Source organism: Podarcis tiliguerta, assembly GCF_965153285.1.
Source record: "Podarcis tiliguerta genome assembly, chromosome: 2".
In the NCBI taxonomy this organism is placed as follows: Eukaryota; Metazoa; Chordata; class Lepidosauria; order Squamata; family Lacertidae; genus Podarcis; species Podarcis tiliguerta.
In genome coordinates, this window is record NC_139535.1 from 99,229,628 (window position 1) to 99,246,714 (window position 17,087).

At 40.2% G+C, this 17,087-nt stretch overlaps 1 protein-coding gene across 5 annotated transcripts in view; it reads right to left on the reverse strand.

Moving 5' to 3' along the window:
* Positions 1–17,087, reverse strand: part of CEP112 (centrosomal protein 112) — a gene marked incomplete at its 3' end in the record, with an annotated part of 207,445 nt that overhangs the window by 146,693 nt on the left and 43,665 nt on the right. For all 5 annotated transcript variants that reach the window (XR_014508003.1, XM_083427382.1, XM_083427383.1 and 2 more), the window contains 7 exons: positions 16,712–16,811; positions 15,568–15,686; positions 15,253–15,396; positions 3,216–3,370; positions 2,276–2,405; positions 1,693–1,785; positions 395–454 (listed from right to left, as the gene is read on the reverse strand). Coding sequence is in view for 4 of the 5 variants with exons in the window: in XM_083427382.1 (XP_083283508.1) it covers positions 395–454; positions 1,693–1,785; positions 2,276–2,405; positions 3,216–3,370; positions 15,253–15,396; positions 15,568–15,686; positions 16,712–16,811 (801 nt within the window). The remainder of the gene's footprint in view (positions 1–394; positions 455–1,692; positions 1,786–2,275; positions 2,406–3,215; positions 3,371–15,252; positions 15,397–15,567; positions 15,687–16,711; positions 16,812–17,087) is intronic.

Here is a 17,087-nt window from a genome sequence, read left to right on the forward strand (position 1 = left end):
TGATTAATCTGGAGAACAGGCAAATATAATCCATGATTTGTTTTTTAGTTAGTAGATCTTCCAATTCAACCTTTTAAATCTGGATGTCATTATAGTTAAAAATAATCTTAAGCATTTTAAGACAGGGCACTATTCAAATCTTTAACCTAAGAGGGTTCTCCCCACTTGGACAGAAATATGATAGTGAATATAACTTAGCCAAGACAGTATAGCTCTCTGACGAACATCAACATGTTTATCATTGAAAAAAAGCTCCTTGGCAGATAAGCTTTTACATTTCACCAGTTCTGTGCTCCTTTTCTGGCCAACATTTGCATTTTATGGTTTATAAATAAATCTTTTAATGGCTACAGTGGATATTCCATACAGTAAAACTGATACTTCAATTCATTACCTTCTTTTCAAGATCTCTCTCTAAATGAAGTTTCTCCTGCTTATATGTCTGTTCTTTATCCTGAAAAATAGAGGTCAAGGAACTGATGATTACATGATAAATAAAACTTTTGGAACTATCTGATAACCATATTCAATGCACATGTAACAGCAACTTTGATCAGATGGCTGGGAGTTGACTTAGCTAATCAATTTTAAAACAAGTGAAAAACTGGTCTATAGAAATGGTGTGGGAATCTGAGCTCAAGATGCCACCAGTTCCAGTCTCCCATTAAGGTAAAGGTAAAGGGACCCCTGACCATTAGGTCCAGTCGTGGCCGACTCTGGGGTTGCGGCGCTCATCTCGCTTTATTGGCCGAGGGAGCCGGCGTACAGCTTCCGGGTCATGTGGCCAGCATGACTAAGCCGCTTCTGGTGAACCAGAGCAGCACACGGAAACACTGTTTACCTTCTCCTGGAGCGGTACCTATTTATCTACTTGCACTTTTTGATATGCTTTCAAACTGTTAGGTTGGCAGGAGCAGGGACCGAGCAACAGGAGCGCACCCCGTCGCGGGGATTCGAACCACCGACCTTCTGATCAGCGAGTCCTAGGCTATTTGGTTTAACCCACAGCGCCACCCGCATCCCATTAGAGGTGTGCAAACATGCAGAACCAGTTTCCATATGCCCCCCACCCCAAAGTGGGGAGAGAGGTTTGCATACATGAGCAAAATACCACAAACAGTCAGCTGCATAATGTGGCCTCCTCTCCCTAGAGGGTTACACAACCCGTAGTAAAGGCAGCTAATGGATAAAGAAGGAAAGGATGTTGGGCAGTGGAAAGCTGAAAAGGAGATGCAGTGAATTTACTGGTTAGGAATGAGAAAGAGTAAGAGCCAGGCATAATTTGGACAGCAAGGAAAAGGCAGCAAATATTTGAAATGTAGGAGCCACGCGACATGTTTATGCTAATGTACTAATTTATACAAATGTAGCTATCACTATGTAAGACAGACACAGGGATTACTTTCAACTTCACTGTATGCATTTCTTTAATCCACTGATATATACGCTTTTCATATCAGTTCAATAAGCAAGGAAATAAGACAAATAGCCCCCAAGTTTCTTTAAAGGGTTTAGCCAGAAATAAGAACATATTCCATTATTACGGATGTCGAGTGATTGGCTCACATTTCCAAGAACTCCAGAAACTCTCTCACTTGAGCATTCTATTCATACAAATCACAGAAAGTAGTAAAAAGAAAAAAGAAAAAAAAAGGCTCATCATTTTTCCTGAGTGAAAAATGCAGGGCTCACCCTCAGCTGTTGCTGCCTTTGATGTTCTGATTCCAGTAACTGTTGTTTTAATTGCGACACACACTGTTCTAATTCTTCAATCACATCAGATGCCTGTAGGGATTTAATAGACAAGGGAATGTTGGTCTTGTATTAGCTCCGGCAGAAGTAAACTTTTTTCAAAGTTCAACTTAAAAGACAGGGGGAGGAGAAGATGATCTACTTGGAAAAGATACAGAAAACTTTTAAAGTCAGTCTCTCCATATTTCATTTGTCCTTAAAATGCAAATACTACTTTAGTTACTGATAGATTAAACAGTGATGTTAGAATAGTCATTGGCACCTGATTAAAAATTGTACACACACTTCAGAGAAACAAACTAACGTTGAAACATTAGACTTCAACCCTGTCAACATGCATGCATATTAAGTATATTAAGGGAGCTGAGAAGAATCAGCTGATTAAATTAAACCCAGTCATATCTATACATGTGTATGCAAGCATAAAACCTCAAAAATTAACACTGAAAACTTGCTTTAATATATTGTTTATATATAAGCCTATCTGTATATAAGCCTATCCTATTCTTGAGTGTGAACTTACTTTCACTGCAGAAAGAGCATGTTCCTGTTTCAACAAATCTATGTCATCATCGTATTTGCTTTGTAGAGTCTGAATGTTCTGCTCAAAGTCTTGTACAATACGCCCCTTTTCTTTCTGAAGTGAGTTGCATCTACAAATATTTCAAGGAAATCTAAGCAGAGGTATCTGACATAACATAACATTTTCTTCTTTTATACATCTTACAGCATGAACAGAACAATATTAATCTACATTTTTTTATGAAGAATGAAAATACAATCACTTCAAACAATGAACTGCTTTTACAAAAACACAACCAATGAGAAAACAAGCGGTTTCATATACCAATTCCTCTAGCTATCTATAGAGCTCCATTTTCAACCAGGGACTCCACACCCACCATTGGGAAATCCTATGAGAAGCAACCAATAACAGAGAAAGATCAAGTACATTATCTGAGGTAATGGCAGATGAAGGTTTGCTTATACATTCACTTTTCTCATAAAGTTACTATCCGGATCAAGGAGAACAAAAAGTTCAAGAATGCTTACGCTACACTATTTTGCTGACTTTCCTGTGTTCTTTATAGGTTCATTGTATTCCTCCATAGAACTGTGAATTCCTCAACCACTGATGTGCCTTGGTGCCACAAGATTGTTTGTTGTCTTTGCTACAACATGTCAAAATCACTACCCGCTTAGAAGTTGTACCTCTGCTATTGATTATTATCACCGTTTATTTATCCCATTAACCGCCATGGAAACACATCAGAAGACGAGGAAATTATTCCACAGTATGTGATCCAAGTAAATAGGCAAGTAAAACACACCCAGATATTTATGAAACTCAAAATGCAACTTTTTGTTTTCATTTACCAGTCAGTTATTACTAAATACTAATGTTTTATTACAGGTGGCACTTGTAAGACCTGTTATCCAAAGTGGAAACGTTCATTAAGTACCTTGCCTTGACTTCTTCGAGTTCTGTGCACACAGCCTGGTAGGCTTGCTCAAGACTGGTCTTTTCTTGAGATAACTTCTGATGCTGCAAATTACTGGATTCTGCTTCCACAGTCAACTGGTGGACACGGGCCTCCAGCTCTTTGACCATCTGGTTCTAAATAAAGTGGTTAAAACTCTATTAGAATTGAGTAGATGTGCAGATTCTCTATGGAAAATACAAAGGTTGGAAAAGCAAGCCCATCAAACCACATACAACAAAACCAATTAAATGTATATCAGTTTCAAACAATTTCAAAAAGAATGAGCAGCCTTTCATTCAAAATTTCAAAAACAATTTCGAATTTTCATTTCCAGATGGGAGAGTCATTATAGAGAGTTGCTCCAGAATAATATACCACTCTATACTTAATCTTGGACTGGACTTAACCATCCAAGGTTCCTTTAACTTTGTACCTAATCTTATCATAAAGCTATAAAAATTGAAACTGTAAAGAATTGGTAGATTTACTAACACAGAGAACTGAATTATACTGACATCATATTGTTGGCATTTGTTTCTCTCGAGAGACAATGGAGTGCACCTCTGGAGGTGAAGTCAAACCGCTGCATTAGCTACACTGAAGTGACCCCCCCCCCGGGGCACAAGCCTGGGCAGTGTGGACAGATGACAAGACCCCACTCTTGGCTTCACTGATGTGCTCCAAAGGAAAGCAGAGCAGCACGTTTGGCACTAGCTTGGCAGCAGTAGCTGCTGGAAGGAGGCATACAAAGCACCATCCAAGGGACTCCACTCCAGATTTACCGTATTTTTCGCTCTATAAGACACACACAACCATAAGACGCACCTAGTTTTTGGAGGAGCAAAACAAGAAAAAAAAAAATCTGAATCCCAGAAGCCAGCAATCCCTCTTGCTGTTCTGGCTTCAGCGATAGCTGCGCAGCCTGCATTTGCTCCATAAGACGCACACACATTTCCCCTTACTTTTTAGGAGGGAAAAAGTGCATCTTAAAGAGCGAAAAATACAGTATCCCTTAACCATTTTTTCTCCCAAAGATATCCCACAAGCAGAAGCTTAGGATCAGCGTTTTCCTTTGTCCCTTATCTGAAAGTAGGTTTGTTATGCCCCTGCACTTTTGTTTTGCCACTGCAGTATTCTATATATCATGCCATGATGCAAATATGTGCTATTTCTTCCTATTAGATAGCACTACTGTCAGGGGGGGACGCGGGTGGCACTGTGGGTAAAACCTCAGTGCCTAGGACTTGCCGATCGTATGGTCGGCGGTTCGAATCCCCGCGGCGGGGTGAGCTCCCGTCGTTCGGTCCCAGCTCCTGCCCACCTAGCAGTTCGAAAGCACCCCTAAGTGCAAGTAGATAAATAGGGACCGCTTTATAGTGGGAAGGTAAACGGTGTTTCCGTGTGCTGCGCTGGTGCAGGCTCGCCAGAGCTGCTTCGTCTCGCTGGCCACGTAACCCGGAAGCTGTCTTCGGACAAGCGCCGGCTCCCGGCCTCTTGAGCGAGATGAGCGCGCAACTCCAGAGTCGGACACGCTTGGCCCGTACGGGCAGGGGTACCTTTACTGTCAGGGGGCCTTTTGCATAGTGCTGCTGATGGGTCCCCAACACAGACAACCTGAACCCTTCAATGCTGCTTCATTATTATTTTCTTAAAAAAAACTTCTGGCAGCAACATCACTCATGGTCCTCCCTCCTGGGCCTCCAGGCAGCATTTTAGCAGCAGGTGTATGGTAGTACCATTTTTTTTCTTGGCCCCCTAGGTGAAAAGGCTGTTCGCTATCTGAATTTATCCAAAATGCAAAGACACATGATTCATTTACAAAGTGAATGTACACAAGCCATTAATTAATTAATTAATGGTAGGTTAGGCTGAGAGGCAGTGACTGGCCCAGGGTCATCCAGTCAGCTTCACGGCTGAGTGGGGATTTGAAACCTGGTCCCGCACCGCCCCCCACACACCGATCCTACTCTGACGCTCGCACTACTACATGACACAGGCTCTCTTATCCTTTCTACCACTTCTTATTCCAAAAGCAATTTCTACGCCATCTGTTTCATAGATCTATGGGTCCAGGCATTACAATTTGAACAACTTAGAACAGCAAGTGGCCATTGCAAAATGAGCTGAACTTGCCCCCTGTCCAAAAGATGCACTGCTGCCATCCCATTGCAATTTATTTATTTATTTATTTATTTATTTATTTATTTATTTATTTATCATCTGGATGTTGCTCTTTGGGGCACTGCACACCCAGAACTATTCACAACATCATAAAACAATACATAAATAAAATAGAACGTAACAACAGCATTGGTGTTCGCAATCCTTTAAAAGTCTGAGCAGTTTACAAGCATCAGTACAAATTAGCACCTAAGAAGCAGAACCATCTGTAGTAAAATAACCAGTTCTAAGAGTATAGCCTTTAAGAGGTTTGATAGAGGTAGGTTTTTTAAGACACACATAAACACCGGCAGTGGAGAGGCCATACACACCCTTGTGGAGTTCCCCAATCTGGAGGGTACCACAGAGAAGGTCCCATCTCTCATGCCCAGCAGCCGAACAGCCCTGATAGGCAGATATACAAGCAAAACCTCTGAGCTTGCTCAGAAATGTACAGGCAACCAATGCCACTGGTATAGATTTGGTGTCCTATGCTCTAATCACCACACACTCACTATCAACTAGCATTCTGTACCAGCTGAAAGATTCTGGGCAGTCTTCAAAGGCAGCTCAATGCAGAATACATTACAGTAGTCTTTCCTGAATGCGACCAGCCAATGGATTGCTGGGGCAGGGTTTGATCTCTCTAGATAAATTTGTAACTGGCATACCAGTCTTAACTGGTAAAGGTCAGATGCCTCCCATGACAACCAGGCAAGTGGTTAAAATCAAAGCTGGGTCAGGATTCAGGAATTTAAACAGGACACACAAATCACATTATGTTAACAAAGGCTTGTGCGGCAGAAGAACGTGGAAAGAATGAATATTTCCAGCCACTGCTAAAGTGAAACTTAGCATCCATCAACTCAGTGCTTTTTTATAGTATGTAGCTGAAATTATTGTTGACACAATTATGTAAACTGGAGATTTTTATGGCTCGTACTTGGGTAAAGCACTTGCATTATATCTTCTGAAACACGAACATCACATACGCAGTGCATTCTTAAAATATATTCTTTCAAATTGTTCTCAACACATCTTTAAGGACTGTATTTGTTTGGACAAAAAGTCAAGCACATTTTTCTTTTCAATTATAGGATTTGCTGTGTAGCCAGTGGAGATTACTATCCTGCTTTTGATAAACAGCAGCTTTCAGACATCCTGTATCCAGTAGATTTGGCCATATGATAAGATCAAGAGGATATCCCACTTTGACAATTGGACAGTATTTGGCAAGGGGGGGAAATAACTTGAATCACTCGAAAGAGAATAAACTTTTCTTGTTTAAGAAACCGTTAGCAGTTCATAATGGCACACGAGAGAAAACTGAAAGGGCCCAAATAATCATTTTAAAAGCATTGATAATGAAAACAATAAACCCACTGGCTAGAAATTAAAACACATCTCCTAGATGATTTCAAGTAAAATTACTTTTTAAAAAAATGTTCTACCAGAAAAGGACTCAAGGCAATGTACTGTAAATGAAAAAATAGCTCATATATAAAAACAATAAAAACCAAAGGCAACAGAGTGTAAGCTATTTTAATAGGACAAGAAAATTAAAATATTTACTCCCTGTCTGAACTCTGATACTGAGGCAGGGTGGGATGCTTTCCAAGAAAGCAGATTCCAAAGTTCTGGTGCTACTACAGAGAACACACTGCCCCAGGCTCCACAAAGATTTCACTTTACAAAGACGTAGAGGGAAAACCTGGACTAAGAGCTCTACAACCAATCACCAAGAATGGAGACGTTCATATGGAAGGAAATGTGTGCCTGTTAGAAAGTCAAATGGAAATATATTTTAACCTAGATGACAGCGATAAAATGAATTGTAATCTTAATTGAAAAATGTGAAACTTCATTACATAAACTCTGCATATAGGTCATTAGCAATGGTGTGGCCAACTTAATAAAGTGTCCACATCAGATCTACCCTTGTAAGGCAGGCCTCCTGAAAACACTCTCAGAAGAGGTTAAAATGTTCATCTTATAGTGTTTTGGTAAAGGTATGTCCTGAACACCGGGGCTGCCTGCACATCTCACGTAAAGAAGTCCTTTTTCACAAAGCTGCTGAGGTGGCAGCTCCCCAACCAAGCATGCCACAAAACCCTCAGGGACTGAAAGTTAATGCAACTGTGTAGAGCAATACACCAACCATGGAAGAGGAAAGGTTGTGAAGACTCTTCTGACCATTATGGGAGTGGGCCACTGAGGAGCACTGAAACTCCCCATGTACTCTGACAATCCCCAGAGAGAAAATGACTGTGTGCCCTACCTTCCTGTGTCATACATTTGGTACTTGCTGTGTCCTCTGTGGTGAATCGAACCACATGGTTGTTTAGGCAACCATGATTCTAATGACAAAATCTGTGGAATCTGCCATTTGGAAAGCCTATTGAAGAAGTCTATAGTCCATTTTTCTCCCTACTGGTGCTCCCTAGATCCTCTCCCATCAGTTCCAGCTAGCATGGCCAATTTATGCAGCCTGGGGCTCATGGGTGTTGTAGTTGAAAACATCTGGAGAGCACCAGGTTGGACATGTAAGACTTGTCATTCCACAAGTTCATGTGTCCACGGGTGCTTGTGAAGTGGGAGCCTGTGCCATGAAGAATGACTGCCAGCACTTGACTATACATGGAAAAACTGAGACCTAAGGGAAACTCTCTCTCTCTCTTTCCAATCTCCAAGTGAACCAGCTCTTTCCCATCTCCAAGTGAAGTGTATGCCAGGATAGTGTGACCAAAGGGGGAGTCTCTCTACTCTGTTCTTTAGGCTAGAGTTCTTAACTTAGCTCCTTCTTTCAAAATACTAAACTGCCACAAGTAAGGAACAATGCCAGAGTCTATCTGCTCAGGACAAAGGTGGGAAGAGCATGATCCTCTTCCAAAAGTAAGTTTAGGAGATGGCCCTTCCTGCCCCCCAAAAAACATAATTTCCCTATGCTAGGTGTCCTACTCCAGGAGAAAATATTGTCCCTGTAAATTTGACATCTAAAATAATAGACTGGAAAGCCTCCTCGCAATGAAGAACCAGCCATCCAAATGTACGCTGCTATAATTCCTAGTAATTCTTTACTGATGTTTATGCATACAGGCAGACTGTTACCTGAAATAAGGGGAAGTAAGAGACAGCAAGGGGCAATACAAAATAAAAACTAGACAAAGCAGTAGAGATTATGTGGAAGCAACATTAGAATTAAGCATTTTAAAAATACTGTACAAAAAAAGTGAAGAGGTATTCAGTGGTGAGGAGTGAATAAAATCATAAACCATAAAAAAGAAAGCTCATAATTCCACAATATACCAGGTTACACAAGAGGAATTTGTGATTGAAGGAAATATCTAATACTTATTTAAAGCTGAATCTGATCAAGCAGAATCGTATCAAGTGTTTTAGATTTTTCTGCTATCTAGCAAGTTACAGGAAATAAGATATTTAACTCCTATTGTATACAGGGGATAGGAAGATATTTGATTCCTGTTATGATGAAATGTAAACACATGTAATTGGAAGAGAAAACAATGTGGCTATTAGGCAGTGAATCACTTTCAGATTTCTTGAGACTCTTTGCCTCAAAGCAAAGAAAAACAGTGCGAGAGGAAATAAAGATGATTGCCTAACAACCTGGTTGTTTAGACACATGCTAATGCTGAAATCTTTCAACTTTTACACATAAGTGTGATTGAAACAAAATGAAATTTAGTGTACAAAGCAATGTACACAAAGTAAATCATCAATGAAAACTCCATATGACTACTGAAAGGTCTGGGTACCTGAATGTGTGAAAATATGTGGTTCATAATGTTACCAGGGTAACTGCTCAGGAGAAGATATATGAGATACAAGACAGCTGCAGAAGGAAGGAGGAGTCAGTGAAAGTTGTTTCCCCCGCTTCCTCCCCACTTTCCCACTTCCATCTTGTTTGTGGAACTGGGCGTAGGGAATGCTCACACCAGTAGAAGCCTAGTTACGTAGCTTCTAAGCCTTTATTTCCCCTTCATTTATCAGCCAGAAAATTAAACATCATACTGAACCATGCCTTCCCCACATGTTGTGCTTGTATCTGAAAACAACAATGTAAATGTTTAATATTTGAATTTATAGAAAGCATTTGTATATTTTGGGTGGGATGCAGTGCGGTGCGGAGGGATAGTCTTCAACATTTTGAAAGTGGTGAAGGCATTGTCAAAAACAAGCACTGTGGATTTCAGGTGAATTAAAAAATAACAACACCCCATGTGGTACATGACAGACAACATAGGCAACACCTGTGTTGATAAATTGATGTACTATTGTATTATTATGTATTATTATGATGATTAGACTGTATAGCTGGCAGGCAGAAACTAAAAGTTGGCTACCAAGCCCAGCCATAATTCGGAGACCCCAGTACAGTGGTACCTCGGGTTACAGACACTTCAGAATACATACGCTTCAGGTTACAGACTCTATTAACCCAGAAATATTACCTCAGGTTAAGAACTTTGCTTCAGGATGAGAACAGAAATCGTGCTCCGGCGGCACGGCAGCAGCGGGAGGTCCCATTAGCTAAAGTGGTGCTTCAGGTTAAGAACAGTTTCAGGTTAAGAACGGACCTCCAGAACGAATTAAGTGTTTAACCCGAGGTACCAGTGTATACAGATCAGATTCAAGCTCCTATTGAAGCAGAATTTTCTTTAACAGAATTTTTTTAACAAGTTATCAGCCCGGCTGATAACTAAACTTCATTGTTCACATAACCCTTCTCTCTGGATAAAGGCACAAGAAGATAATATATGAACTGGTGGTTTTAAGAAACAAAATAAATGTTTATTTATCAAGTGATGAATCGCAGAAGATAAATTAAGCTGGTATGTAAAACCTAATTCTTATTGCTGTAGACTTCTTATACAAAACTACTGCGTGCTATTTGAGAATGCTAATAAGCTACTTGTTTGAAGGCTTTTAAAAGACCTCCAGATATATATTTATTTGCCCACTTACAGTTATAAAAAGCCCACACTCTCCCCCAGTAGAAAGCAATATCCAACCTGGCCAAATACTTCATTCATTCTTACTGGGATATCCCTGAATTTGATGTCTTTCACAGGAGAATATGATGATTTGCTGGGTAAGATGCTACACCTACAGCTCAGGGATAGCAGCCAAGCAAAACACAGGAATCATGCGAGTCAGAGAGTCACTCCAATGCATGCTATGTTCAGAGAGTAATATCTAACATGACCAGAAATCCATCCGTCTCTAAATCCCATTTCTGTTTTAAAAGGCTGCCAATTTTCAAATATTCCAAAATGAATCATTCACCACCATGTGTGTCTCCCTCCCAATTCGTTCCAATATATTTTTAAAAATTCCATTTATATGTTTATTATAAGCTTAAAAAGGATTAGGAGTCAAATGCCAAATCTAATGTTGACTTTTGGGTGAAACCATTGTTCCAACTTACTTGTCAAATTCTAATAATTTTTCTGGTCCAAAATCTAGCAATAACTATTGCTGTATGTTTAAGATAGCAATATTTCTCCTCAGAAATAGAACTATGTATAATAGAATAATGCATGTGTCAAGAATATAATTTGCAAGTCTCATCACTCAGCAAAATTCACTTGTGCACAACAAATGGCACTCTTGACAGTAGAAAACTCTATGAAAAAGGGGGGTGGGGGAGTCTGAAATAATAAGAAAAGAGAAACTAATTTTCAGTGACAGTCTAGTCTTTCATCTTAAGCCATACCTTGAACCCTACTATGTTTAATTATTAAATCAGGAGCTGCTGTGCAAGATCTGTCTGCTTTTGATGGTTCTAAAATTCAATCCTGCTGACAGACTGTGTCCATTTCTTGCCATATTTATCATTACCTATGCCAAGGTTTGAATGCTAATTTTTTTTCAATTCAACTTTCATTAACAACAGAATCTAAAATTTGAGTGAGCTTTAAAGGCAACATCAAACAAATGATCACTACTTTAAATGTGCCACACTGATGAAAAATGTCAAAAGGGACTTGTTGAGTTTTAAGGCACAAATACCTGCCTTGCAAACTCCAAGTACAAAATTCATCTCACAAGCGACCCAGAAGGGAACGACACCAAGACACAAAACCTTGTGAAACATCAACACCTGAGCACAGAACAGAGAGACACTTTTGCGATGAGTTTGTGTTCTGTCTCTACTGTCAAACTAGAATAAAGAAATGATGAAGGACCATGCGGGAATTGCAAGATGAAAAGTGGCTTCCCATCTACACGAGGAACCAATCTGGGATGATGGATGACCCCTTTAAATGAGATTCCCCCCTAGGGGTTACAGCTTCCCAATCTGTGTCCAGTTCCCTATCTGCTAACAAGTACTTTCAAATCTTTTAACGTTGCTCAAGTGTGACCCCATTCCATCCTGCAAATCTAGAAGAATAAGTCATTACGTGTGCCCACTGTTGCAATACATCCTCTGATACCATAACTATGCCGATGCTATGACAACTCAAAGAAAGCATTCATGGTCTTTGTTGTCTTTCAACAGGCCTTGTCAATGCTGGCAGCGGGGACAGACAACCATGGCATATCATGAAGAGTGCAAAGAGTTCAATCGTAACACATGGAAGCTACTACCAGCACTAACAATAACTTGAAAAGAATTTAAGATGATGAACGTTCTCCCTTTCCATAAATCAAAATGCTTTGCATTTATAGGTCCTGTTCACTTGCCATGGAAAGCCACAATCCATGGCTTAGCATGAACTGTGAACTTGTTCCTGTTTCACTTCACCCTTCCTTGGGCAGGGGGAAAGGAACCACGAGTGCTGCTTTGCACATCACAGCTTGTGCTTTGCTTCCCCTTGCTTGAGTAAAGACAGAGTGAAATGGGAGGAATTCGACAGTCTGCAATAGAACACTGCTCATTCACACTGAGCATCAGCTCACGGCTTGCTGTAATATGCAAACATGGTCAGAGAGAGCATTTCAAATCTTCCAAGTGCTGCATATACATTGATATAACTGCCCCGGAAGAAAGGGCCAAAATTATCACCGAGAGATAATGGTTCGTCTAAGGCCAACTAATGAGTTAATGGTCAGGGAGAGATGGGAAGAAACAACACTAGCAACTTCTTTCTTCTTGCTGTACTTCAGCTCCCCTCTGCCCTTCCACTACTTAAGACTGGAAAAGAGCAAAAGAGGTAAGAGAAAGATTAGTGTGTCCAATTGTTTTCTGCTGCTCCAGAGAAGCGGACCCGGAGCAATGGATCCAAACTACAAGAAAGAAGATTCCACCTAAACATTAGGAAGAACTTCCTGACAGTAAGAGCTGTTCGACAGTGGAATTTGCTGCCAAGGAATGTGGTGGAGTCTCCTTCTTTGGAGGTCTTTAAGCAGAGGCTTGACAACCATATGTCAGGAGTGCTCTGATGGTGTTTCCTGCTTGGCAGGGGGTTGGACTCGATGGCCCTTGTGGTGTCTTCCAACTCTATGATTCTATGATTCTATTCTATGATTCATCATGAAGGAAGAGAAAGGAGAAAAAAGAAAACCGTTTTTAAACAGAATCTGGTGCCCTGTGAAGTCTTACTGACAACTCTGATTATGACAACCAATCTGGGGAGTCATCCTCCTTGGCTGTGTACTTAGTTTGGCTCAGCCTTTCAGAACACGGAAGAGGAATCATTTTCCAGAATCAAAGACTGACTACAGTGGTACCTCTGGATGCAAATGGGATCCGTTCCAGAGCCCCATTCACATCCTGAAGTGAACGCAACCTGCATCCGTAGATCGCGATTTGCCGCTTCCACGCATGCGCCTGACGGCATTTTGAGTGTCTGCGCATGCGCGAGCACCGATACCCGGAAGTAACGTGCGCCATTACTTCCAGGTCGCTGCAGAGTGCAATCCGAAAATGCTTAACCTGAAGCTACTTCAACCCGAGGTATGACTGTACTTGCCAGACTTGCCAGTACCCAAGAAAGGTGTCAGTTTTCCTGCAACATCTCTGCCTTCCAGAACAGAGATGGGGAGGTATTTTTTAAGCAAAATGACCTCGTTTGAACCTCCTGGGCTACCATAAGGGCCAGAACATAAATATCCTGCAGATTTGGCACTTGGAATTTTCTGATACAGTTCTTAGCTTTTAAAAAAAGAACCAAAATGTACTTATTTTATGAAAAAACACATTTAGAAATGTGTACATTGACATAAAATAGGTATTTGAAGATGTATTCCGTGATTAACCACATATTTAAGCATCTATGAATTTTTATACAGATTTAGCTTTTTTAAAATATCTGCAAGTTAACTGCAGAAATGGGATGGAACAGACTTCTGAATAAACACACTTGACATAGATACAAACCAGAGACAGAGTGATCTGGCCAACCCTACCTTCCAATTCTCTGTGTTCTTCACACTCTACACTAAACAGATTGAACTTGCAGATCTGAAAGTAGGTCACTTCGGGAGGAGGGAGATAAAAAAGTGGGGATTTTCTAACTAACTGAGCAATTCTTTTGATAAGGTCTCTTGGCATCCTATGTGGCAAATATCCATGAAGAAACATTAAGATGGGGCAATGGAACAATCAGGAGACACCAGCAGAGCAGATTTATCATAGCATAAAACTTATAGGTTTAAATATCCCATGCTAAGAACATTAAAACTGGAAAATAAAGTGCAAACATAAGGAAAAGGCATGGACCTACATTATATGTAGGGCTGCCTCTGAAGACAGTTTGGGAACTTAAGGTAGTGCAGAATTCAGCGGCCAGGTTACTCACCGGAGCAAGCCAGTTTGAGCACATTACACCAATCCTGGTCTGACTACACTGGCTACCAGTTCTGGGTCCAATTCAAAGTGCTGATTTTGAACACGTCAGGACCGCAATACCTCAAGGACCACCACTTTCCCTATGAACCTATCCAGACCCTGATATCACCTTCTGAGGCCCTCTGAGACATTCGGAATGTGGCAACACGAGAATGGGCCTTCTCTGCAGTGGCTCCCAGTCTGTCGAATGCTCTCCTCAGGGAGGTTCACTTGGCGCCTTCATTATACACCATTACGCGCCAGGCAAAAACATTCCCTTTTAATCAAGGATTTGATTGACATCCCATGCCCTTTGAAAATGTGTTGGGTGAGGGGTTATTGGGTTATTGTTGTTGTTTTTATTTTATTATGTACTTTGTGGTTTCATATTCTGATTTTATTCTGTGAACCACTCTGAGACCTGCATGTATAGCATAGAGGAGGAGGAGGAGGAGGAAGAAGAAGAAGGAGAAGAAGAAGAATAGCAGCAGCAACAACAACAACAACTCTTCATTGCAGGAAAGTAATCCACACTTTAGATCAAGGAAACCCACTGTTTCAATGATACAGAAAAAAATGTGACCTAAAGAGGAAGCCGTTGCTGATTAGCCATAATACCATAAAAGGCAAGGCCCACATTCCTATGCAGGTTTTGCACCTCTACAGGTTTGATTCTCTATAGAACTAAAAAGTAGGAGAAAAGCTTTAGCTGGAGCTCTGAATCATTACTGCCATTTCATAATGAAAGTCTTACAATAAACTGTAAAATGTATCAGGTATTATATTCAAAACAAACATAGAGGTGAAGTGAAACCTTGTGTGAAGCAGGATGGGGGAGAGGAAGAGACACAGTGTTCCCACTTCAACTATCCATTTAGTAAAGCAATGTCACTGTTTACAGTCTTGTACTGCACAAGAGTTACAATAATTCTCAGCCTGACAATATTTACACATATTTCTGTGACACAAAGAATTTTTTTACCTAAATTTTTATATCAGCACTGCAATACACTCGTTTATGTCACTTGAACTATACAAATTTCCATACCCTGGAATACTTACAGTTGATTTGTTTTGTGCCAAGTATTCTGCTTCCATTTTACTTAGTCGTGCATTTGTATCCTCCAGCAGTTCCTGGATGTTTTCCGTGTGTTTTTTCTGAAGGTCAAACTTCTCCTTTTCCATTTCAGCCACGGCATTATGGAGCTATATGCAAACATACACAACAATTAGGATAGCATTCAGTAGCCCCTATCCTAAAATGGCTGTGGTATTATAAAAAGGCAAGGTATTATTTTTAAAAAATAGAAATATTATTTCCATATCATTATCTTCCTACATTTATAGTGAATCCAGAAAAAAAAAAATACAGATTACCCTTTTCTCCCATTCATTGTTCAAGGAATCTGTACTTTGCTCACACAACTTCTTTAGTTCTGCAATTTGCTTTTCCTTTGCTTCTCTAACAACTTGTGACTCACGGACAAGCGTCTGAACTGTCAGAAAAGAGAAATATAAAAGAAGAAAATGCAATACATGAGAAAATGGGCCTTTCTGATATTACATCTGGCAACGGATATAATCAGATGAGTGTTCCGGCTGACCTTACTTTGTTTAAAAGCGGCATTTCATTTTAATGTGTGAAACCTGCCTTTGATTACATTTCTAAAAAAAACCTTGAACGACAAAATTAGTTTGCTTCCAATTTATTTCTGGATAAGTGTGATCATAAAACGTATCAATGTTTTGAATAGAAAGGATGGTCAGGTTCCAAAGAACTACAGGTAGTGACCATTTTAGACACATCCAATTGACGCATGATTGCCGACCCAGAAGAGGGCAGAATGGGGACTGGATAAGGGCAGGGCTTAACGGGGGCAGGGCATAATGGGGTGGGGGCATTTATGCATGCTCTGCGGAACGAAACCCCCGCACAAAATGGTCACCTTCTGTACTCTAATTGTACAGAATTCAGTAGATAGGTCTACCAAGATTTTGTTTGTTTCTCATCTGATTAATGGACTGTGCTGCCATATTGTTGTTTTTTTAATCCCAAATTGCAAAAGTGGTTTGTCATAGGACACAGGGGCTGGTATTGGGGTGGTGGAGAGGGGGTGCCCATTGGTTTGGCAGAACAGTCCTGGGCCAAATAATTTCACTTTAGAAAACCAAGCAAAGCTCATGGTGCTCAAATGCTTCTAACAGCAAAACAATTAAGACTCTTCAAATGTATTCAGATTAATTCTATGCAGGTTCAAAGGTATACCCTCCAAATGAGACAATAACTCCCAACAGTAGCTGTTGACCAGCATGCCAGCAGACTCATCCTGCTTCTGCGTTCTCAGGCTGCTGAGAAGATCTAACCAAAGAGAACAGGGATGCTCTTTTTTGTTCTGTAGCAATCCATGGCAAAGCCAGTTTGAGGAGCAATTTCTGACAAAGTCCTAAATATTTGCCTCTAGTTAGATAAGGTGAACATTAATACTTTTGAGTCCAGAGTACTTTGTTTATGCTTCATCACCTTTTTTTTCAAGCTTTCGAATGGTCTCTTCAGCTTCACTCTGCTTAGTTTTGTACAAGGTCTTCAGTACCTCAGTTTCATTATTCTTTCTGTCCAAAATCTATAGGAAAAATCACCAGTGCTTAGTAAATCTATGAGGCTAAGTATATACAGGAAAGACTACAATCAGAATACAGTATAGTATCAGCAGGAACCAAGATAAGTTTGGTATATTAAAAGAAACTCCATGAAGTGTATATTTCTCACACTCTTAATAAGGATTTGTGAATTTAGAAAGTATTTAGAGCAACTAAATGTAACATAAACAAAGGAGGAATTCAGCTGGTCAAAACAGCACAAAACTTTTTAAAAGACTCGTACAGTTTTAGTGTAAATG